Source organism: Falco peregrinus, chromosome 19 (genome assembly GCF_023634155.1).
Source record: "Falco peregrinus isolate bFalPer1 chromosome 19, bFalPer1.pri, whole genome shotgun sequence".
Taxonomy (NCBI): domain Eukaryota; kingdom Metazoa; phylum Chordata; class Aves; order Falconiformes; family Falconidae; genus Falco; species Falco peregrinus.
In genome coordinates, this window is record NC_073740.1 from 3735878 (window position 1) to 3760495 (window position 24618).

At 53.4% G+C, this 24618-nt stretch overlaps 2 protein-coding genes across 2 annotated transcripts; one reads left to right on the top strand and one right to left on the bottom strand.

The window, feature by feature from the left end:
- Nucleotides 1-13946, top strand: MEX3A (mex-3 RNA binding family member A; the record flags this gene model as incomplete). The annotated part of the gene is given in 2 exon segments (XM_055791791.1): nucleotides 1-101; nucleotides 12223-13946. Coding segments are annotated over 2 exon segments (1207 nt in total), but the record flags the coding sequence as incomplete, so codon positions are not given.
- Nucleotides 13947-17931: 3985 nt separating this feature from the next.
- Nucleotides 17932-19894, bottom strand: LOC129782826 (uncharacterized). The gene has a single exon (XM_055791784.1). The coding sequence runs from the start codon at nucleotides 18921-18923 to the stop codon at nucleotides 18021-18023; it is 903 nt and encodes a 300-aa protein (XP_055647759.1). The 5' UTR covers nucleotides 18924-19894; the 3' UTR covers nucleotides 17932-18020.
- Between the last annotated feature and the right edge of the window lie 4724 nt (nucleotides 19895-24618).

Genomic DNA, 24618 nt, shown 5'->3' on the forward strand with positions numbered 1-24618 from the left:
GTACAAGGAGGCCGAGCTGCGGCTCAAGAGCAGCTCCAACACCACCGAGTGCGTCCCGGTGCCCAGCTCCGAGCACGTGGCCGAGATCGTGGGCCGGCAAGGTGAGCGCCGGGGTGCGGGGGACCCCCCCCGCCCCGTTCCCCGCGCCCGGGGTGTCCCGTCCGTCCGTCCCCCCTCCATCCATCGCCCGGCCCGGCCGGGCTCCCCTCCACGGGAAACTTCCCCCCCGCCGCCCGTGGCATCCCCGCGGCCGGGAGGGCTGGCGACCGCCCCGCCAACTTCCCTCGCCGCCCCCTCCCTCCCATTGTTCGGGGCCGGGCGGGCACCCGCGCCCCGGTCGCCGCAGCCCTACCGGGGACAAAGCGGAGGGGGCGGCCCGGGTGGGTGTGTGTGTCCCCCGCCCCGTCCTCCGCGGGACTCCCGGGGTCGCTGCTTTGCTGTTTGGGGGCGGGGGGTGTTTTTTGTTGGTTTTTTTTTGGGGGGGGGGGTGTCTCTATGGAATCTATAGGAATGCCTGCGTGGGTTTGACCGGCTGTCTGCACCGGAGCCCCCGAGCCCGTGGTTTCTCCGGTTTATGCGAGAGAGCTGTTCCTGAGCCGCGCTCTCCGCCCTCCTCCTTTTTTTTTTTTTTTTTTAATATAAATAAATAAAAATAATTTTTCAAAAGATAAAAATAAAGCGGGGGGAGGAAAGCCGAGAGCCGGGCAGAGCCCGACCCCCGTGCACCGGTCGGGGGGTCGGAAAAAAAATCCCCTTTGTTGGGCTCGGAGCGAGGGGGTGTGGTTGTACCGGGCCTAGCCCGGCTCCGATCCGGGCAAGTTAAACTCCTTCTGCAAAGCGTGTGAGCGGCGGGCCACCCCCCCCCCCCCCCCCCCCCCCCCCCCCTTCTCTCTGCACCCCCACCCACCCCCCTTCCACCTCCCGGAGCGGGGACCCGGGTGTCCCGCGTGGGCCCCCACGCGCGCGCCGGCCCCGCGCGCCGCCACAGTGATGCTTTTGTTCTCCTGACGGCTCTGTTCGGAGCGAGGTGGAATGGAGGAGGGCTTTAAAAAAAAATAATTATATATATATATATATATATATACACACACACCACACCCACTCTTAAGTCACCCCTCGCCCACCCCCCTCCGCTCCGGGCTCCCGAGTGTGCGTGTGGGGGCGAGGTGCGCTGCGGGGGGGGCAGCTCTGCCGACCCCCCCTCCTTGGCATTGCGGGAGCTGTGGCAGGGTTGAACCGTGGGGCTGGCGAGAGAAGTTTTGTGTCTCTTACGGGGGGGGGGGGGGGAGGGGGAGGAAAAAAGAAGAAAAAAATAATAGTGTGGCTAAGTGGGATTTTTTTTTTTCTTTTTTTTTTTTTTTTTTTTTTTTCTTTCTCTAAGCAAGTAACTTGACGCTCTGGAAGTGTGACGGGCAGAGACTGCGGCTCCAAATCCAGATGCTTCCTCTTGGGTTGGGAATTGAAATCGCCCCGAGCAGGGGGTTTGCAGTTTGACATGGGGGGGGGGGGGGTGGCTCCCTGGGGCCGGTGGTCCCAGGAGGGGCTGTGCGGAGGTTGGGGGTGGGCGAGGGGAAGCCGTGGGGAGAGGGATCCCGATGGCTGATGGCTGTACATCATCTGCTGGAACGTGTTAGGGGAACAATGGGGCCTGGGGTGGCTCAGCACCCTGCCACCAGCCAAGCCGGAGGCTGTTCCCCATGCTGGGATGGAGTGTGGTGCCGTCCTCCCCTGAAACTCGGGGTGTCTGCAGCGCAGGGAACGCCTCCTGCCCCGGCTTCCCCCCCTTGCTCCCCACCGTCATGCTGGGATCGTGGCCCCGGCGCCGGGGGCTGGAGGTCCGGCCGAGGAGATCCCACCGGGGCCTGATCCTCCTGGTTGTGCTTTTACACTGCCGCGAGCCGAGCGTGGCCAGAAATGGTGGGGCTTTGCACCAACTCTGCGCCGGCGGGTGCAAGGCCGTGGAGAATCAGGCCCCCTTTGTTTCATAAAGTTAGAAAAGAGAAAGGATTCGGCAGGCGGAATCGAGGGGATGCGGGAGGTGCCTGGGGTATTTTCTCCCTGGATCTCCCTGCTGCCCCAAACTCCCGAGAAGGGGGTGTGTTTCGCTGCCTTCGGTACGCAGCCGCATGCCTGGTGGTGGCCGGAGTGATGGAGAAGAACGTGGAGACCTGGATTTTTTTCCACCATTTTTAGTGTGTGTGTGTGTGAGTGCGCTTGTGTGTAAGGGCTTTCCCACAGCTGGGAAACTGGGAAATGTCAGTGGAGCAGAGCCCCGGCGAGCGGCCTCGGCAGCGCTCCATCAGTTCGTGGGGCAGGCGGTGTAAGCTGTGCCCCTTTCTCGAGGCGGCTGGGTCGGATCCTGTGCTGGCAGAAACCGAGATTCCTTCAGCAGGGTCGCCGCAGCCACAGCTCTTTACTCCGGCAGAGACTGTGGCTCACACTTTTTATTTTTAAAGGCCTACAGGAATGTCTCCTCGGTCATGTTTGCAATCGGCTGGATTACAGGGGTCTGCTCTCAGATGGTGCTGGGCACAGGACACCCCTGGGGGGCCCGATCCTGTGCTCTCATGGATGCCCACCCAGGAATCCTGGGGGGATGCCACAAACCGCAGAGTGTCACCCCTTTGGTAATGCTGCTCGTGGGGCTGGTGGTTTTCGAAGGAAATGAGTGTTTGGTAGGTTCTTGTGAATAGGGTGATGAACATCTTGGAGAAGAGAGAGGAGGGGGGAAGGTAACGGTGAAATAAAAATTATTTCAGGGCTTTAATTAGTAAACAGGGTTGAGCTTGTTCGTTAACTTTGTATTTTCTGATCTGAGGCACCACGCTGTTCCTTCAGATTATTTTAAAATAGGATCTACTGCCTTTGAAAGTGTACCTTCCTGACAGATGTATGTATGGGAGAGGCCTGGATCTGGGCACGGGGGCCCTCTTACGTGCATCTGGCAACGGCATTTCCACCTGCCACCAGATTGTCCTTTACCCCGCTGGAAGGGTGTAAAGGCACTTGAGTATAAATACGGCTCAAGCCCCATATATTTTTATTGGAATGTTTGTATGTGTGATTTGTGAAGAGGTGTAATTGTGGCGGAGGGGGGTGGCTCCGCTTCGAAGGAGGGATGCTGCAGGAGCAAAACCTGTGCTCGGTGGCTCCTTGCCTTTCCCGGGATAACGTGCCCTCATGGAGCCAGTGGCGTGCTGGAAAACTCGCCGGAGTTTGGGCTGGTACTGGTTTGTGTGCTGAATTTGAGCAGCGCTTCTTCAGCGGCGTGACCGCTGGCTGGGTGGGATGGGGTAGTGGGTCACCGGCATGAGATCGTGGGTTGCTGAAATCGTGGGACGCTGCAGGAATCGGCCGTGCGGGGTGCCGAGAGCGGCTCCTCCACCGTGATGCCCCAGGGTCTGCGGTGGAGAGCTGGGTGGCTGGTGGAATGTGCCAAGGACCGCTTTGCCAATTGAAGGAAACTGGAAAAGGAAGGATGAGGGGATAAAGTCATAACAATCCCTTTGGCTGACGTTTATGACCTCTTCCGTTCTGCCCCTGGCCATGGTTGGCAATGACTTCCCTTCGCTGCCTGGAAGTGGAGCCATGACCTTCACGCGTGCCCTCCTGTTGCTGCTAGGGTGAGGAGCAGGGGTGGCTCTGTCTGCATCGTGGCTCCTGCAGATTGTTCCCCCCATCCCTTGGCATGTGGCAATGAGTGTGAACTCCAGCCGCGCTCGGCTCGGATGGCTGAAGCTACTGGCGTGTGCCGCGGCACACACGGTGCTCCCAGGGTCTGGAGTCGGTTTGGGGCGCTTGGTGGCTCTTGCGTTTCGCCTGCCGGTTCTTACTGTGGGCATCTTCCCCGTGGCACCCTTTGCGGGGGCTGCGCGTGTTCCCGGGGCTACGCAGGTGAATTTGCCAGGGTGTAAAGACAAAGCACTGAAGCGGTTTGCAGGTGGGTTTTGAGGAGATGGTGGGGCACCAAGGGAGTTGCACAGGAGAAGGTTCTTGCAGCTCAAGGGCGTGGGTTGAGGAGGGCGAGATGCTGGGAAGAGTGGAGAGTGTCTGAAGGTCTCATGCTTTGGCTGTTTGGGCTGTCGACTTAGAAAGGGGCAGAAATCCTCAGTCACCGAGATGTCCAGGTTCTTCCCTAGAAGTCACCCGAGGCAGGTGTAGACCAGCCTGATGGAGATGTGTAATGTGACTTTTAAACCCGCTCCCACTGACAAACTGGGCTGCCGTCAGCAGAGCCAGGGCAGGGGCCGCTGGACTCTCAAGCGGGGCATGTTTAAGGCTAGATCTCGTGGTTAGGGAGGCACGGTGGCGGTTCTTTGTGTGTCTGGCACAGGGAGAAGGTGGTGGGTCAGTTTGGCTTCCTGCTGCCTGCAGAAGAGCAGCGCAAGCCGCCCGCTCCCAGCAGGTACCTTCCCTGTAAGGGCATTTTTGCTCGCACCATCAATAGTAGCATCCATTGTCACCTGTACCCAGAGCCACCCTTTGATGAAGCATCTCCCAGCCTGCTCTAACTAGCCTGTTGTCAACAGGAATGAGATGATGTGAGAGAGGAGCTTAACATAAATTGCTCTTTCTTGGCAAGGTGAAGTCAAATAACAAGAGGCCCCGCTAACCCCAGGTGATGGGGCTCTTTGTGTAGCTCCAAACATGCTCTAATGCTTTCAGCATTTAAAAATAGTCCAAGGAAGCCTTTTTCATTGAGGAAGTCTGATGATTGCAGCTCCCCCACCCACCATGTGGAGGTGGATGTACAGCATCCGAGAAGCAGCAAGGGGATCAGATCCTGTTGTCTCGCTTGCTTCGCGTAAATCTTGGAGCTAAAGCCACCGGGTCCGGCGGGACCTGAAAACCGACCTCCTCACGCTGCTCGAGATGGGCCTTCAAGGGAAAGAGAAATTGCAGTCGGTGTCAGATTGTTATAAAGTGTTAATGAGAATCCATCTGAATTTACACCAGGGAAAAGTGCCGAACGGGATCGACTTTGTGCGGTTTGAACTAGAGGTGGGAGGAGAAAATGGGTCTGGGAGAGAGACAAAGGGAATTTTCTAGGGAGACACGCACGCTCCGCGCATCGGAGCCGGCTGCTGGATGCCGCGCTGACCGAGTGAACCGCGCCGCAGCGCAGCCGGCCGGAATCTAGGGCAGTGGGAAAGCGTGCTGGCGTTGGGTGGGGGCCCTCGCCCCCCGTTGCTGCCTTTGTCTGGTGGCCCCCTCCTCCTGCGTCCCTCCGTCCCCCCACCAGCTCGCTTTGCCCCGCTTTCCCCTGCGCGCCGTCCAGCGCTGAGCGTGTGTGGCGGGGCCGCGGCAGGATTGTGCCATGCAGGGGGCCGCGGTCACACCCACCCCGATGTGATGCATTGCTGGCGGAGAGCGGCTGCTCGGGGCCGGGGGCTTCCAGCCCGAGTTCCCAACTTTCCTCCACCGCACAACAAGGCAGCGATTGTCTGTGGCATCTGGGTTGTTGCTTTTGGGTCGCGTTGCTTTTTCTTTTTTGTTTTTTGTTTTGGTTTTTTTTTTAAAAAAAAAAACACCACCCCCACCACCCCTTTTTTTTTTTTAATCATAAACAACTTCCATCGCTACGTGAAAAAGCTTTAAATTACTGCACTGATGTGAGGTGGTTGCTTATTTTCATGGCGTGGTGGTGTGGTGTGTCTTTTTTTTTCGCCCCTTCTTGTAAACACAACTTGCATCATCAGTACAATAAAACCTCAATGCAAAGGGATTTAGTTGTTTGCTTGTGGTCCTTTTGTGTGCATTTGTGTTTTTTTGACACCACTTTCATCAGATTTTCAATGCAGCAAAATCTTACCCCACAGATATTCAGGAGGGTTTATTTGTGATGTTCTTTGTGTGCTTGTCTTTTAACATGGCTTTCATCTTAAATGGGAAAAGAATGCCCCACCTTACCAGAGATATTTGAGGGTTGTTTATTTTATGGTCCTCTTTTTAATTTTATGACTATAACAGAAAAAAGACCAAGTTCTAATTTGCCCTTAGGCTCTCTTACACCACACCGGCAATGTCAAAATATCCTAAGTAGGGTATTTACAGGTGTAATTTATACCAGTGCAGTGTAAAGGTGCCTTAGTATATATGTGAAGAGGGCTAAAAATCTTTTGTCTGTAGAGGTGATTTTGTATCTGATGAAAACAAGCAATTTAAGGACCTGGAGTGATTTGTGTGGTGTGTTTATTTTTTTAAATAACACAAAAAAACCCCACACAAACCCCACCCTGCACCTTGGTGCTGGATCCTTAGCTGTTTGCTGTAAGCTGGTACGGCACCTCTCATGCTTTCAGGTGAAGCCCACACTTCTGGGCATAAACTGGTACATGCTGGGGGTGCGCCAGTTTGTGCCAGATAAAGACCCTCTAGAACTACATCAGTAGCAGTATGCCCCTGTGCAGGATTTGGCCTTCTAGCAGCAGCAAGGAAAAGGTTGCCAGCAGGTTTAACTCTGAATTTCCACCAAAGTCAAATATCTGACGGAACTGCTCCATAGGCATGGCTCGTTTTGCATTGCACCGTCCTGCTGGCATTTTCACCGTGCGTGGTGCAGTGGGCACATCTAGCGCACATCCATCCTGTACCCTGCTCCGGCCTTTTCTTTCTGCCAGGGCATGGACGGAAGCCTCGGTGCAAACCGCAGCGAGGTCCCATGGCAGCACCTTGGGTTTACGCCACTCTGAGTGCGAAAAGATTTGGGATGTGTTCGTGCAAAGCAAACGGCGGTTGGGTCGGATGCATCCTACACCCTTGACGCCCTCGTGAGCAACTGCCATAGCTGGAAGGGTGGACCAAGCTCTTGCATCCTTCTCTGGGAGTTTTGATAGATTTGTTTACCCCTGATGCAGGGGTAAGCAGAGAGCATGTGGCTGTGCATCCAAATCTCCCCCTGATTCCACACCCTCCCACACCCCCCCCCTCCCGAGCTGTCACCCGTTTGGCAATGTCTAGACTCGATTTATTTATTTGTTTTTAGCCAGAGTGAGCTGCTCTGTGGATTAATTCCAGTTAGATAACTGGTCAGGGTGCAGGAGGCTCGACAGTCCTCAAGGGTTTGTTTCTGTGTGTTAACATTTGTGGCTTACTAGGGTAATTTGCAAACACATTTACTTTGAGTCAATTGGCAATCAGTTAACCGAAGTTAAAAAGGGGTGGGGGGAGGAAATAATTGTACAAGCCCCCTTTGCAAAACGCTTTGGGATCTGCGTTATTGGGAAAAAACCAGAGTAATAGAAGCTAGGTAGTGGAAACACAACAAGAAAGGGCTCAATTCGCTCTCAGGATAAAAATCTTAACTGGCAGGAGTCTGCCAGGGATCAATTAGCTGATGTCTGCACACTGCCTTAAAGAGTGGAATGCCACAGCAAAGTTGTATATTATTATAGTTTCTGCAGGTTCTTCTCTCCTTTTAGTTTTACATTTTTAACACCACCTACTAAGCAGTTCTCTCCCCTTTTAATAATCCACTGAGTAACGTGGTTTGTTGCATGTTGTCTTCAAATTTCGGTTATGCACGAAGAAAACCTTTCATTGAAAATAAAACGTACGGGACAGATTTCATTTGAAAAAAGCACATAGGACTGTGCTACTCATCCGGCCAGGATGCAAAGGGCCCACATCCTGATCTGGCTTTGGAGCAATGTCGGAGGAGGCTCAGCCCCTGTTTAATTGTGCGAAGTAAAGTCAGGGTTGTGGGTGAGATGGGCTGGGAGCCTTGGCACTGAGTGGGTAAATCAGATTTAAGCCCAGCCTGATCTTAGCTGATGTAGATGGGTGCAGCTCTCTCGGAAGTTGGAGTTACCCGGCTCTGTATCGCTGATGGCTTGGCCTGTTGTCTGCACCAGTTTTGAGCTGCTAGAGATCTGGGCCACTGAACCTGCTGGGCTGCTGGTCTTGATGGAGTTGGTCTAATTTCCTGTAGGGTTATTTTCTCCAGTTTTTAAGCACAGGATCCCCCATCTGTCTGTCTCTGCAAAGCTGGCTTTCCTGTCTGCAGGCCTGCACGGAGACCCTCCCTCCTCCTCCCCCTGCTTCTCACACCATCGACTGCACCATGCGTCCTTTTGTCCGTTTCTAGATCCTCCCTCCCCCTCTCGCCATGCTCTCTCCTTGCCCGGCTCCCTTTTGCCATTTTGGGGGGGTCTCTCCTTTGCCTCCACACCCTTAATCCCCCCCTCCCCTCCCTCAGAGGGATCACAGCGTGCCTCTCCCTCGATTTCCATCACCTTTCCCCCATCCCTAACTCCCTCCCACCCTCTCCAGCTCGTGTAACTCGCTTACGTTTGCCCTCATTCATGTGTATTCCTTGCCACCACCGTTTCCTTCCATCTGTCCCCAGCACGGAGCCCCCGTCCTTTGTCACTGCTCTGCTCGCCTGACCCTCTGTGTTGCCTCCCCAATTGTTTCCTGTCGTGCTGGGCTCAGATCCCTCTCCCCCCCGCCCCCCCCAGCCATGCAGTCATTGTCCCGTGGCTTAGAAAAATGCCGAACCCAAGCCCAGCCCTGACAAATGCCTACCTGAGGTCCTTTTGCAAACGAGAGCGAGCCCGGTGCTCCTGGGAGGCAGAACATGGGTCACCGAGGAATTCAGCAAATGTTACTTCGGTCTGGGGTGATGCGCGGGGGTCATTGCAGCGCAGATGCTTGCCACTGACACCCCCTTTCTTTCCATGCGATGCTCCGGTGATATCCCAGGGGAAATGGTGGCATCTCGGTTAATCTTCCTAAGATGGAATCTCCATCTTTGGAGCAAGCGGCATAGGAGCAGGGCAGGGAAATGTCTGCCAGGGATGGGGCAGGGAGAGCCGACCTTGCCCTGGGGCTGTAGGAGGGCGTAGGTGACCCCTTATCGCTTTATCCCGCCCTCCACGGGCTCCTTGGGATGAACCTTTATCCTGCGATTCCGGCTGTGTTGATTTATTCTACGGTTGTGTCGTGCCCAGCACCGTAAAGTCATCTTCTGTGAGTTTCCCAAGTACTAATAATGCAGCGCTGTCGATGACCATCGGTCCGCATCAACCGCTCAGAAACTTTATACTAAACAAAGCATTGCAAATATACTTCAGGGTGCAAACTCAGCGGGGAGTAGTAACATGTGAGCTACGTTGGACTTGGCAGGGAGTGGATTTTGTTTGGATTTTGGGGATTTGCCCAGCTCCTTCTCCGGGTCAGATCTAGCATTTCCATTCCCCAGGAACGTGAAATTGATGGCTTAGAGATGGGTTTGATGCAGCAGCATCGCAACGTTAAGCGTTGTAGGAAGTTTTGCAGTAGCACAAGGCAGAAGACAGCTATTCTTCCCATTCTACAAATGGGGGACTGAGGCTCAGAGAGATGAAGTAGTAGCTCTGAGGAGTTAAAAGTCACATTGGGAGCCGACAGCGAAGTCAGGATTTACCGGCACGTGTCCTACACCCATGCCAAGACCCTCTGACAGGCGGTGGGGTTTCGAAGCTACGCCGTGAGTTTTTGTGTTCGCGCAGTCTCCTGCAGCTTGATGAGGCTGCACCCCGGTGCCCATGCGATGTTGCGAGATGCGAGTGTGACCTGTCAGGCTGAGCATGCTTTGTGCAGCTGTAACTATTGGTTGTACCGTGTGCGGCGCCTGCCACCGCTGCGAGCGCGGGGAATTATTCTTGTCAGCTGTAGTGGCACAAGGCTCCCATTTTTATCGCTAAAGGTGTGGGGTTCGGTTCTTGCTAATGATACGTGGTGGTGGGATCGTTACGTTCCCGTAAATACCCCAATGTCACAAGTCTTGTGTCTCATGAGATGAGCTCCAGATACGTGGCAGCACTGAGTGGCAGCCCTGAACTCCCAGCTGGGAGAGATGTTGTTATCTATTAGGAACTGTATAAATAATAACGTTCCAGGCCACGAGCTGAGGAATCTTAACTTCTTGGTTGCAAAAGCATCGTTTGCCCATCATCTTGTGTTAAAGTATGATGTCAGTGTAGTACCTTGAGGAACACTTGCTGGTGTCAGATGGTCGGAGGAGAGGACAGGAGACAGGCTTCTTCTGGGGAAAGAAGGTGGGGGATCTCACAGAGGTTTCAATCCCATATCCTGATCCTCTTGTTCCGTGAGCCCCCGAGTCAGACACCTGAATCCTTGGGAAACCACGGCAAAACGCTCGCTTTACTCCACCTGCACTAGCAGAAATGCGGTGCCCTGGAGAATCTTTTTTTTTTTTTTTTTTTTCAGTTTCTTCTTCGAGATCTGAGCTTAGAGCAAACCTCCCCACAGAGGAAGCCCTGGTCTGCACGGGAGCTTGGTGCCAGGCTTTGAAAATGCCTTCAGGCACCGAGTAAGGCTTTTGGAGAGAGAGGTTAGAGGGACAGCAGCAGGGAGGGTTTCCAGAAGTCGTTTGGAAACCTGTGCCACATCTGTAAAAATATTTAGTTGCTTGATGGCATCCTAGTGTCATCTAGGAACCTGGAGTCACACAGCTGGCTCTAAAGCCTTCCAAAAAAGCAATTTGGAAGCCAAAACACACTGAAAAGTCTCTTGCCTTTTTTGGAAAAGCAGAAAGATGGTTTTTGAGCTGTGAGGAGCAGGGGACTTGGCTCAGTGGGCTCCACGAGGTGGGTACTGGTACACGAAGGCACTGGCATGGCGAGTGCTCCGAGGGAAGGGGCCGAGCGCTTGGCTTGCTGGGGGCGGGGGGGGGGGGGGGGGGGGGGGCTGCGGCCATTGGTATTTTATGTACCGGGTGGAGGGTCCAAGGCAAAACGCAGCCCTTGGCTGGTGGCCTCCCCTCGCCGGGAGCCGCTGCCGGGCCTGGGGTCCGCACGCAGCCCGTGCCAGGGCTCTGCAAACACGGGAAGGAATCCCTGCCCGATGGCTTGTGGGTTTGACCCCCGAGCAAATACCAGCAGCCTGCTACCCCCCGGCCTTCCACCGACATTTGGGGTCCCGCCGTATCTGCAGTGGGGAGCCCACATGGCTGACCCTCTGCTGCATCCCCCCCTGAAACTTGGCCCCCCAAAAGTGACCCGGATCATGGCGGATTCACCCCAAAAGCTCTGCGGTAGGACAGAAGTCTCCATGGAGGGCTCTGCTGCCTTGATTTACGGCAGTTGTAGGGCTCTGCTCCCCTCAGTTATGGCAGTTGTAGGGCTCTGCTCCCCTGAGTTACGGCAGTTGTAGGGCTCTGCTCCCCTGAGTTACGGCAGTTGTAGGGCTCTGCTCCCCTCAGTTTTGGCAGTTGTAGGGCTCTGCTCCCCTCAGTTACGGCAGTTGTAGGGCTCTGCTCCCCTCAGTTATGGCAGTTGTAGGGCTCTGCTCCCCTGAGTTACGGCAGTTGTAGGGCTCTGCTCCCCTCAGTTACGGCAGTTGTAGGGCTCTGCTCCCCTGAGTTACGGCAGTTGTAGGGCTCTGCTCCCCTGAGTTACGGCAGTTGTAGGGCTCTGCTCCCCTCAGTTATGGCAGTTGTAGGGCTCTGCTCCCCTGAGTTACGGCAGTTGTAGGGCTCTGCTCCCCTGAGTTACGGCAGTTGTAGGGCTCTGCTCCCCTTGAGTTACGGCAGTTGTAGGGCTCTGCTCCCCTCAGTTATGGCAGTTGTCTCTCCCTCGTGCTCCCTGTGAGCTGGAGCAGGGGGGTGAAGGGGCTCCGCATTGGCCATGCCTGGCCGTGGGCTCGGCATCCCCCTGCTTTCTCCCATCATCTTGTCTCTCTTGCCGCCTCAGTGTTGGCCAAATCCTTCCCACCCTGGGAGCTGCTCTGGCGGGAGGGCGGCCATCTTCTCTGAGGGGCAGCATGGCGCCTGGGCCTCAGCGGGGACAGGCTTCCTCACAGGGAGGTCTGGAATCCCCCCCATCCCCGGCTCCCTGGTGCCTGGGTGTGTGTGAGAGGGGGATCTGCGATGGGGGATTGCTGAGGGGCTGCTGATGGCCAAGGGGAGGCAGCTGAGGAGGATCTTGTAGTGGGGGGGCAGCACACAAAATGGCGACACCTGCCTGAGGATGAGGGAGTGGGGAGCCCCTGAGGGAGCAACTCTGTGAGGATGGAGAGAGGGGAGCCTTCCTCAGGCGTTTCTCCTGGCAGGGTTAGGGGGTAAAAAGCCTTTCCCTCATGGCCGGTCCCCAGGCAGTGGCTGCTGTGTGGTGCAGGGCCTGGTGAAAACATGGCGGCTCAGCGGTCTCCTGAGGCGAGAGGAGGGTGGCGGGACAGCCTCTCTAACCTCCCTGCTTTGTTTTCTCTCTCTTCCCCAAGGCTGCAAGATCAAAGCCCTGCGGGCAAAGACCAACACCTACATCAAGACTCCGGTGCGGGGCGAGGAGCCGGTCTTCATGGTGACGGGACGGCGGGAGGACGTGGCCATGGCCCGGCGGGAGATCATCTCTGCTGCTGAGCACTTCTCCATGATCCGGGCCTCCCGCAACAAGGCCGGCACCACTTTTGGCAGCGCTCCGACCTTGCCGGGGCAAGTCACCATCCGGGTGCGTGTGCCCTACCGCGTGGTGGGCTTGGTGGTGGGCCCCAAAGGAGCCACCATCAAACGGATCCAGCAGCAGACCAACACCTACATCATCACGCCCAGCCGGGACCGGGACCCCGTCTTTGAAATCACCGGCGCACCGGGTAACGTGGAGCGCGCCCGGGAGGAGATTGAGACCCACATTGCAGTGAGGACGGGCAAGATCCTGGAGTACAACAACGAGAACGATTTTCTCTCCAGCAGCCCTGATTCCGGCATGGAGAACCGCTACTCGGAGGCCTGGCGGGTTCATACGCCGGCGCCGGGCTGCAAGCCCCTCTCCACCTTTCGGCAGAACAGCCTGGGGTGCATCGGCGACTGCTCCGTTGACCCCGTCTACGAGACTCCCCGGCTGAACGACCAAAACGACTTCAATTACGGTTACCTCTTCCCCAACTATGGCGTGAACAAGCAAGATCTGTATTACGGGGTGCCAGAGTCGGGTGCCCCGATGTGGGCTGGGCAGGAGAACACCAACCCCGTCTCGGTGCTCTTCTCAAAGCAGCAGCGGTCCAGCAGTACCGGCACCATCCACCCAAATTCACATCGCTCCCCGTCCTCCTCCATCCAAGAGCCCAATCTCTCCGGTCTCCCCAGGCGGTCGCAGGGGGAACCGCTCCAAGGGTTTTCCAAGCTGGGGACGACGACCGCTGCCCGGACGTCTGTCTCCAGCAGCCGCGAGTGCATGGTGTGTTTCGAAAGCGAAGTTACGGCGGCGCTGGTGCCGTGCGGCCACAACCTCTTCTGCATGGAGTGTGCCGTGAGGATCTGTGAGAGGACTGATCCAGAGTGCCCGGTTTGCCACGCTGCAGCCACTCAGGCCATTAGAATATTTTCCTAAAGAGACGAGCAGGGCATTGGGGTGGGGGGGGTGGGGGGTAGGAAGGGAGCGTGGGGGGGGTCCAGGAAAGAAAAAAATGATGATAATAATAATAATAATAATGATAATGATAATAATAATAATAATAATGACATCTGAAGAACAAACAAATGAATGAAAGAATAAATTAATTTAAAGAAGAAGAAGAAGAAAAAAAAAGAAATTATTTTACAAGCAATGTATGTTATTTTTTAAAAAAAAGAAGTGAATAATAAAATTAAAATGAATAGCAAAGCCAGAAATTTTGAAGGGTGAACGATGCTCCAGCCTGCAATGTCTTTTTTAAAGCAAGTACTCTGAACGCACACTCGGATCTCGCAAGCAAAGCGGTTTAGTTCAGTTTTTTTGGTGGTGAGATTGGGACTTCTCTGCATTGACCAAGCCGGGCCATCTTGATCGGACGGGGAAGGGAGCAGGGACGCGGGGAGGGCCCTGGCAGCCTTTCTTCTCCAGCCACGTTCAATCTTCACCTTGGTCTGAAGCCCCTACTCTCCTCCCCCCCAGGGATGGCAGCCCAACTGGGAGCTCAGAAAGAAACAAATAGAAAGAAAGGAAAACGGATGACGGGGATTTAGAAAAGCGAAAAAGGAACCATCGACCTCTGGGAACCTGTTAGAACGAGGGCACAACTGTATTACCTCAAAGATTTAAACAAAAAAAAAAAAAAAAAACCACAGCAGCTAAAGAACTTTTATTGTTTTCCTTTTTTTCTAAAAAAAACCAAACAAAAAAAACCCACAAAAAAAAGAAAATCACAAAAAGAAGATGAAGAAATAAAAATGACGCCGGTGAAACTGAAGAAGGTTTGGAAGAACCTATTGGAGTCACACTGGGCGATTAACATTTATTTTATTATTCTGAGCCACCGTGGAGTCTGGAACTTTGTTCTTTTTTCCTTATCCGAGCAGGGATTTGTTCATCAGACGAATCAGGAGTCACTAACAGGGTATTTCAAAAGCAGTCCTGAGTTCCCATCCATGGGGGGAGTGTATCGACTTCCGTGTTTCCGTAGTTCACTCTTCATCCTTTTTTTTCCAAGCGATGCCAGCTGCAGCTACACACAACACGCATGCGCACACACACACACGCACACACCTAACATTGTGCTTTTCTTTTCTTAAAAAATATATATATCGCACCAAAACCTAAGAAAGACGATCATGCAATACAGGCGATGAGCCCATACGAAACCAACATGCATCCCAACAGAAAGCAAAAAAAAAAACAAACAAAAAACCCCGAGTTTATATATATAATTTTGTTGTCGTCGTTTTTAAACTGGACCAAAACTTTTGTTACCCAAAACCGAGTGGGGGGAAAAAAAAAAAAAAAAAAAAGAAGAAAAAGTATTTCTTTATGGACCAAAACCTCTTCAGCTGTCCTTTACCTGGATCTTCCTGAGGTTGGCCACTTTTATATATTATATTTTTTTCAGAACGAAACAAAACAAAAAAAAAATATTGCCTTGTTGAACATCCTTTAATCATTTCAAGACTCCTGGTTTTGTTAAGTGAGATACTTTTTAAACCATTGGGTAGTGGGAGAGGATGGGCTTCGAATATCTGGCTTCTGTGCCAATGCACACGAGATGCAAGCCAGCGTCTTAACATCATCAGGTTTGTTCAACCAGTCTCTGGATGCCAAAATGCTGTGATGGTAAAGATGTGTGTTGGATTAACCTATCAAGTACCAGTATACCTATCTATGAATATATGTGTATATATATATATGGGCGCTTGACTCATCAAGCACCTCTATATATATATATGTGTATATAAAATTATATATATATAATTTTTCTCCCACCACCACCGCTTCCCCGTTTCCTACCCCTCGACTTCTGCTCACAGATCCTGGACCCTGATTTAGAACTGAACCAACAAGTTTCACAACTTGGCAGAGACAGTTCTACAGCAACAAAAAAAAAAAACACACACAAAAAAAAAAAAAACAAAACAAAAAAAGGAAAAAAAAATCGCCTGAGATTTTTTTTTTTTCCCTTCAGTTACAGGAGACTTTATTTTCATCGTAATAATGTTCCTGGGAACATCCCCTCTTCTGCTCGGTTTGCTGCTGCTTGCTCCCGGTTGCTGCCTCCATCCCGGTATGGTCCGCTTGAGCCATCCTCGGTCACCGGAGGAGAGGCTGAGCCGGCCACTCTCGGGACAGGCTGCTCCGGTGCTCTGCGTCGATAAAGATCCATTTTCTGATCTTCAGATATCGGGTGGAGGGGCGTGAAATGATGTGCCTCCAACCATTTTGCATCAACGGTAAAATACTACGTAGGGGCAAGACGTAGATGGAGGGGTGGACGACGTTCCTAGGCTCTGTAGTGGATGCTGATGTTTTGGAAAAAAGTTTTAAAAGAAAAAAAAAAGAAAAAGAAAAAATAATTAATGCTGTGCTAAAGGGACACTGTCAGGTCGAATTTGTACTCGCCTCCTCCCCAAAGCTTTAAGAAATCTCCGGCCGCTTGGTTCTCCCGGATCTGGTGTGCACCGGGACCGGGTCGGGATGCGAGCGCTTCCCGGGGGAAGGCGCCGTCATTTGGACCCGCCGGTGTGGGTGCTGTGTGGGGGAGCCATGGGGTGACGGAGGGCTGGGGGTGCTGGCCAGCCGAGCTCCCAAAGCCTCTGCGCCCCGCTGCTGTCCCAGGGCACGGATGTGAAAGCCATCTTCCCCCCTCTTCCCCGCCGTGGAAGCGTGGCCTTTGGCAAAGGCTCGCGAGCCTTGGCCAGCTCTGGCCACCTCCTTTCTAAAACTGGCCCAGTTCTCGTCCAAAATCTGGCTTCAGCTTGGTCCCAGTAAAAGAAGGGGAAGGGAGAGGGGGAACGATCCTGTTCCCTGAGCGGTAACCTCTCCCCTCCCCACGCACACCACCACCTCCTTGTGTCCCCCCTTCCCCCCCAGGGTTCTGTTTTACCCGTTCATTGTGCAAAATTCTCCCGCTGATGTCGAGAGAGTGGTCGGGGCAAGAGCTGGGAGGGAGGGGGGGGGGGGGGGGGGTTGCGGGATGGGCAGGGGGGGATCCAAACACCCTTCGAAGGGGCGTTCGGAAATGTTGGTGTTGGTAAAACGGAGGGGATTTAGCTGGAAACTGCAAAATGGCAAATGCTTCCCTGGCCGCGTCCCCCGGGGCCGCTGTGTTAGTTGGGTGACTAGTCGTTCTTGGCTGAGTGGAGTCTGTTCGTGGTAATGTGAGCAAGTTTTTGATCAATGTCTTTATTTGATGGCCAGGTTGTGAAGAGGTGGGGGGGAGCGGGGGCGGGGGGGGGGGGGGGGGGGGGAAGGAGACACCCGTGTCGGGGGGGGGAGGGGACCTGGGGGGGGGGGGGACCTTATTCTAGCACTGACCCTAGGGAGTGGGGAGGGGGGGAAGGTAAGGGGGGCTCTTCTCCGCTCCTTTTATCTCCTCCCTTACCTTAACAAGCGAAAAACGATGTAAAAGCCTCCTGCATGCTGAAAAAAATGTTAGAGAAAAAAAGAACAACCTTTCTTTTTTTATAAAAATAAGTTTAAAAAAAACCACACTGATTTAAAAAAAAAAAAAAAAAACACAAAAAAAAAACCCAGAAAAAAAAAGGAATAATGACCCAAACAAACGTCCATGCTTGCTGATCGGAACCGGAGGGGGGGGCTGCCCGTGCCCCCCTCTGCAGATGAGGTTCCTACTCAAGTCTCCAAGTTGGCCTTTAATAAAATCTTCAGTTCCAATAACCTTTATATATATATATATACACATATATATATACATATACATATATATTAAAAGAAAGCTTGATGTAGCAGTTCTAGTTTAAAATGAATAGAAGTATTTCAGCCCCTGTTTTATTTTGAGTTCTCCTTTTCCCCTGCTTTCCCCCGTAACCCACCCCCCCTCCATATTTTGATGTAGCAACTTTGGAAGAAAGAAAAACAGGCGCTGTAAACGCACCGAGAGCTACCTCTGGCCCGAGAAGGGGGCTGCACGGGGGGGCTCGGGCAGTGTGTGGGAGCTGCGGCCCCCGCCACCCCCCAGGCCGTCGGGGGCACCCAGAGAGCGGCAGTCCCGGGCCCTGCCTGTTTTAGCATCCTAGGGGAGCCCGGTTGCGGGGCTTAAAACAACAAATTTGCGTAACTTTTTTTTTTTTTTTTTTTTTTCTCTCTTTTTAAATATATGTATATATATAAAAATCTTAAAAAAAAAAAAATAAAAACAAAAAACGAGAAAAATGCCCATGACCTTAACTATTTGCTCTGACTTGTATCTTCCTTGATAGGTGACTAAAAATGGCTTGTTGGTCTAATTCACCAGCAATAACGTTAACTATAGAGAGACCCCTCCTCCCTGCACCCCTGCCCTTCTCAGCCAGCTCTGAGCTGGGGGGGGGGGTCCCCCCCCCGTGCAACGGGCGTGCTTTCCTCCTCCCCTCCCTCCCTGCAGGGATGCCTTTGGTGACCCACCTTGCAGCAAGCCAGGCTAAACCTGGCTGGCATCACCTGCCCTGAGCATCCCTCCCAGGATAAATCCTTTCGGGGTGCTGAATTGAGGTGGGGGCACCCTGCTTGCGCCCGGGGAGGGGGAGGCACGCGGTGCTGGGTCTTGCCGAGCCGCCCGGTTCTCCCTTCCTCTGGTTTAAGGAGCAGCAAAAAGCCTCGCAGGGAGCCTGGTCCTCAGGATGCTCCATCCTGGGATGGATGGATCCTCCACACCTCGCGGGTGGCCCAGTGCCGAGGGGTGCTGCTGGTATCCCCTGGGTGCTGCTGGTATCCCCTGGGTGCTGCTGGCCAGGCAGGGGAGCGGGTTGTTCCCCCGAGGGTTTTCATCTGCCGTGGGGATGGTGAGGCCAGGGTGGGCAGCCGGCTGAGGACCCGCCTGTGACTTGCCATGCCCGGGTGGCAGTGTGTTGTGCCTCCCCCCAGGCACTCATCCTGCCACAGGGCTGAGCTGTATCCGGGCGCTTTGCGAGGCGGGTGGCACGGCCGTCGAGGGCACAAGCAGTGGGGTGGAGGGCAGGTCCCCAAAAACCCAGGGGTCTCGGAGCAGAGCCGCATTGGAAGGTGCTGAGCTGTTAGCAGGGGGCTTCTGGGGCCGCGCAGCAGCAGACCCGTGGGGGAATGGAGCAGACCTGGCCAAAACCGGGACCAATTCGGTGCCGGGTGCGCCGCCGGGATGTACGGACGTGCTTTGCCAAACCTCAGCCGGCTTCGGCACTTGCTAAAACCAAGAAAGTGGGGGGGCTGCGGTGCTTCGCTGAATTTGGGACTCATCCTGCGACCTTTCCTTGTGATGGTGACCTCCCGGGCAGAGCTGTGGGAGCGGGGGCTCCCCGGTCCTGGCCAGGGCGCGGATGGGTGGCGGCGGGGTGCTGAGCAGGGGAGTTTTGGGGTGCTGCCTGCGCTGCTCTGCCACGTCCCCCGAAACCTGCCGCATCTTCGGCCGGTGCTTGCGAGCTGCTGCGACGGGGACAGGGACTCCTGGAGAAGGGACGATGCGGGGGAGAGGGTGACAAAACCTAACAAAGGGAAACGGAGGGATAAAGTAATATCATGCTGTGATGTCATCCTCATCGACATAAATTATATAGAGAATAGTATGTATTATAATACATAACAAAAGAAAAAAAAAAAGAACCAAAATTGGATTTATATTTAATGAGGAGATACTATAAAAATATCTTGTCCTAGCTCCCATTTGCAAAAGTATTTTTCAGCTGGAGGGATATCTATTATTTTTTTCTCTTTTCTTTCTTTCTTAAAAAAAAATAATCTCCATCCATACAAAGGCTCAGACTGTTAATATTGTGAACCTCTTAAATCAAAATGCTCCAACCTGTTTATTTGGTATTTGAAGGGTTTATTTTGATGCATTTACTGGTGTTTTTTAAAGAGAGAGAGAGGAGGGAAAAAAAGACTTAAGATTTTAAAATTAGAACATTTCTTTATAATTTAATATTCTATTTTAATAAATGCATTTATTACATGTAAATGTAGCAAGGAACTGGGCTAATAAAAATACTTTTTATTAGGTAATTTATTATAAGAAAAAAGGATATTTTATTTTATGATAAAGTGATCCTTAAAAGTTTAGAAGGTTTAGAATATATGTAGGTTAAAAAATACATTTGTATCCAGAGTATTGCTTAAAAAGTGTTTTTAATATATGTTTCCTTTTTTGTGTGTGCGTGTGTGTATGTAAAAGGTGATAGTTATGGTGCAGATAGCCCTTTCCAGAAATAAGAAATTAACACAGTTGGATGTATTTAAAAAAAAGAAAAAAAAGAAAAAAGGTAATTAAAAACCAGAGAAGTAGAAGAGAAAAAAAACAAAACCACTATGAATCAAAGCCCGTGTGGTCATTTTGAAGCCCCCGTCCTGTGGTTGCTCTGTCTTGACAATCCCTTTGCAAGGGGGGTCGCGGGCTGAGCACGCTGAAACGGCTCTGTGGGGTCAGGCCCTGGCTGCGGAGACCCCCCGGGTGGGGACTCGGGGGTCTGTCAGCAGCATCACCCAGCGCCGGGCTTCAGCGCATCCCTCGCATCTGTGGGCTCCCTGGGGGTCCTGGCTCCCATGGGCTTCCCCGGGGGTCCTGGCTCCCATGGGCTTCCCTGGGGGTCCTGGCTCCCATGGGGTCCCTGGTGGTCCCGGCTCCCATGGGCTTCCCTGGGGGTCCTGGCTCCCATGGGCTTCCCTGGGGGGTCCTGGCTCCCATGGGGTCCCTGGTGGTCCCGGCTCCCATGGGCTTCCCTGGTGGTCCCGGCTCCCATGGGCTTCCCTGGGGGTCCTGGCTCCCATGGGCTTCCCTGGGGGTCCTGGCTCCCATGGGGTCCCTGATGGTCCCGGCTCCCATGGGCTGCCCGGGGGTCCAGCTCCTATGGGCTCCCTGGGGGTCTGGCTCCCATGGACTCCATGGGGGTCCCTGGTGGTCCTGACTCCCATGGGCTGCTCCAGGGGGGTCCAGCTCCCACCCAGCACCCAGGGCAGGTGCTGGGTGATGATGGTTTGCTCTGGCCGGGGTTTCTTGGGGGGGGGGGGGGGGGGGCAGGAGCGTGGGGGCTCTCAAAGCAAAGCTGGTGTTACCCCCCTCCTCAGCCTTCCTCCCGCTGACGACGAGCCCCGTCCCATCCCAGGGAGCCGGCACAGCGGGTCGCCGTGGCTTGGCGTCGCAGTGGGGTTTCGTGGAGCCCTGCCTAAAACTGCTTCTTGTTGGAGGCGAGAGGATTTAGGGTCTTGCCCGCAGCCTCGACGGGAGGGACCCCAGCCGGTGCCAGCTCGGACCCCCACCCCGGGCCGGGAGCGTGGGTGGTTGCCATCCCTTGCCTCCATTGAGGCTTTGGCTCCGTTCCTTTAGCAGAGCGGGCTGCAAGGACGGGAATATTTTGTCCCATCGTTCAGTTGCAACCATCCACCATCGTCTCTTAATTTTTTTGGGATCGAGGGGCTTGCGTGGGACCTGGGGCTCTGAGCAGCCAGGAGATGGGGCAGCTGGTGCAGAGCTCCTGCCCACCTTCCACCCATCCTAGGCAGGGAGATGTCACCCTTTCTGCTCCCCCCCTTAAGCCAGCGTGGGCACGTCTTGTGCCAGACGACCGGTGTAAGGAAGCCTGGAGCACCCCGCTTTTCGCCGGCGAGGCTCGGGGTTCGCCAAGCACCTGCTTTAATCCAGGAAAGCCATAAAGCTGGCACTTAGCTCCGGCCACAGCCCCGGGGGTTTTGCAGGATTAGGCCCAAGGAGGTGCTTTGCAAGACGAGCTGAGCACCCTCAACCTCCCCATGGGCTGGGGAGTGTGGGGGGTCCCAGACCCCCACCACGCCACTGGCCCTTGTCCCGCTCCCCTTCCCAAAGCAGCAGGAAGGCGGGGGATGCTTCTGCTCTGTTGCCTTTCAAAGAAGCATTTTAAAATAATTTTGTTTTTGTTTGTTTGTTTGTTTTTAACCAAAAAGGAGAAGAAGAAGAAAAAAAAAATTTTGAGTTGATGGGTATTAAAAAAAAAGTTAATAATAATAAACATTCAAATTTATTTCATATAATCCTAGAGTAAAGATTAAAATAAAATTAACTAGTTCAAATAGTAGATGCTATCCATATTGTTTAATCTATAGTAGATCCAAGTGATCCCAGACAGAGCAGAATGTAAAATAAACTTGTAAACGAGATCAGCTATCATTTTTAACTTCCCCAGAAATTCCATCTTTTTTTGGTACTATTTTTCTGAAGCAAACAAATAAACGAACGAAAGCCTAACAAAATAAGAGACCACCGACTGGTACCTTCTGTCAATCAAAGTCCTGAAGTTATTTTTATAGAGGGGAAAAAAAAAAAGAAAAAAAAAAAAAAGAAGGGATCTAATAATATGTATTTTTTTAAAAAGATACTTTTGGGTTTTTATGTTGCTTTTTTAATAAAAATATAAAGATTTGGCTAGTCACTGAACAAAATAAGAAAGTTTTAGGCCGTTATTTTTGCCTTATTCTGACCTCCAGCCTCAGGGCTTGGAGCATGAAATTTCAGAAAGAAAAAGGTTAAAAAATAAAACAACAACCCAGTTGCTGTTACTTTTCTTGTGCTGTTCTTGCTTTTTTGAACTTCTCCGAGCACCGAGGGGGTCGGCAGGTCCCCGTGACGCGCGGCTGGGACCCCCGTCCCTGGGTGGGAAAGCGAAGGAAAGGAAAATTGGATGAACTCCCCTCTCGTAACGTGACGGACGGAGCTGGAGGGCAGCGAGGTGCTGGCGTGATGGCGCGGGGCTCCGGCGCTCCTCCGGGGCCGTGGGTTAGGCTTTCTGCCCTCGGAGCTGGGCAGTGGACATAGGACATTAGGGTTTGGTTTGTTCCCTTTTTCGTTGTCGTCGTCGTCGTCGTCGTTGGGTTCTTGGTTATATCTCAAGCCGGTGAGGAAGCGTTGCACCAGGGAGACGATGCGCGCCCTTGGCTCGCTTGTTCAGCAACCGGCATCTTTCAGGATGTCTGATTTGGCTCGTTGGGGGTGTTTGCCGTGCCGGATGCTCCCGTAAAGGGATTTTATACTCAGCCGGTACGAGTGCCGGTGCCACAGGTGAAATATTTGCAAAAAGCTCCCCTGGTCCTTCCCGTGGCCGTGCGGGACCATGGCATCCCTGAGCCTGCGCCATCCTGCTCGCGGGAGGGTGGCATCCATGGCGAGCGCCTGGGTTTTTTGGCTGCCAAAGCGAAGGAGAAGGCTGGAGGCTGTTCTCAACCAGACGCCCGAACCCTCGCAGTGGGTGCCTGAGGCAGGGGACCAGCGTTTGGGTGCCAAGGTTGGGGCGGTGGCTCCGTCGGCGTGGCGGGGAGCTTTTTTGCTGGTGGCAGAGGCGCTTGGGGCAGTTCGGCACAGCCCCGGCCCCGGCGGGTTAAACCTTGGTCCTTAACGTTTCAAAACCAGGCCAGCGCTTTTCTCCAGAGCGTCGGTGACTGCTTTTCGCTGCACCAAAATCACCGTTTACATGCTAGAACTCGATTAAAAAAAAAAATGACCTAGCGTCAACTCTGTTCTTCTTAGAGAAGCAGAGCGTTGTGCAAGGCGGTTACCTCTGGGTTTAGCTTTTGCTCCTAATCCTTTGTGTCGTGGCTCGGCCGTAGCGAACCCAGGGATGTCGTGGAGCATCCGCAAGGATCCCAAAGCCTTCGAGACACGCAGCGGCTGCCCCTCATCCCCTCGCCTGGCGCCGCTCACCAGCATTCATTCAGCAAAGCCATGCAATAGGTTAGGACAGGAAGCGAAGACAGTTCTCATTCGGTTTCTGCGTATAGCACTGTGAATCGGAGGTGACGCCACGGGACCCTCCCCGCTCCGGAAAGCGCGGGCGCCACGTCTGCCACGCTTTCGGAGGGGGGTCGTGCTTGGTGGAATCAAAGCACCCGGTCCTTCCCCGCAGGGGCGGCGAGGCGGCCTGTTTGCTCTTTCGTTTTTGTTTTTACCTCATTTGTTTTGGGTTTTGATACTTGAAGAAGAGTCAGTGATTGACATTGTACAGTGATGCCCTGGACTGGAGAGTGGATGCACTTTATAGTAACTTGTATACTGCTAGTGGGGTCCCATCCTGCCTCTGCTGAGCCCGCAGCGAGGTTTCCTTGGTGCCAGCACCGGCAGGAGCAGAGCCAGGATGGGCTGGTTCTTCCAAAAACCTTTCTAGGATGTTAGGGAGCAATCTCTGTATTTTATTGTGGGTTTTCACGTCCTGTAGAAACTCAGAGTCACCTTCTGCTGTCTGTTGACCTGGTGGAAAATCCAGCCGTGATTGGGCTGGGCTGACTTCAGTTTGAGGGCTGGGGACGGTGCTCCTGCCTTTACTCCCGTGTAACTCACCCCTGATTTCAATGGGGTTACTCTTCTGGAATCTGAAGTCACTTCAGCCCTGGCAGGCTGCGGTGATCCGCTGGATCCACTCCAGCATCGCTTCAGGGCTGCTAATGGAGCAAATTGAAAGTCACCCCCGGTAAAGTGACACTAATGTAAAATCTGGAGTTGTTCCATTGGTGCCTGTGCAGGGATTAAAAAAAAATTAAAAAAAAAATAATAATACTAATGAAGTCACCCTCCAATGGTGGCACCAGTTTACCAGGCAGCTGATGGCAGAACGTGTTTTCTGGTCTTGCGATGATGCTTTTGAAACAAGTTGCAGAGAAACGGAGCGGCGAGACGGAGCAGCACGTCGTGGCTGCGGAGATCTCTTGGCTCCCAGGAGCTGGGATGGAGAAACGCGGTCGCAGGCTGCTTTGCTCATCTACAAAACCATCAGCAGGGTTTTTTTTCCCTTTTTCCTTATGAATTCTGGTCAAGATAATCATTAAAAAAAAAAGGGGGGGGAAAAAAAAAATTATAAAATCCGGGGCCGGATCCTGTTTTGCAATTGAGGATTTGCTCCTGGGCCAAAAGCAGCGTTAAGCAAACATGAAAGGCAGCGGGGCATGAGCGCTGGCAAATCCCAAACTAGCGGGTCTGGCCACGGAGCTGGCTCTGATCCCAGCCCCAGGTGAGCCAGGAAAATCCCCAGGGATGCCCAGAGCAGCCCCCCAGGCATCTGGCTGCAACGGTTGGGAGCCTTTGGGGCTGCAGAGGTTTTCCTCCGGTATCAAAGAGATCCAGGCTCCGGCTTGCTGCCGTTGGGACTCTGGCAAAGCAGCTCCGGTGGGATCTCCCCCATTAAAACAGGAGCTAAAAGGAACCCCAAACCTCCGGGGCCCGTCGGCGGCCAACCTGGCCGGTACCCACACAGCGGAGGCTGCCAGGAGAGCTCAGCCCCCCCGCCAA

Excerpts from the sequence above, each read along its gene's own strand:
- LOC129782826 (XM_055791784.1), bottom strand. The coding sequence starts at position 18,923 with ATGTCGATGAGGATGACATCACAGCATGATATTACTTTATCCCTCCGT.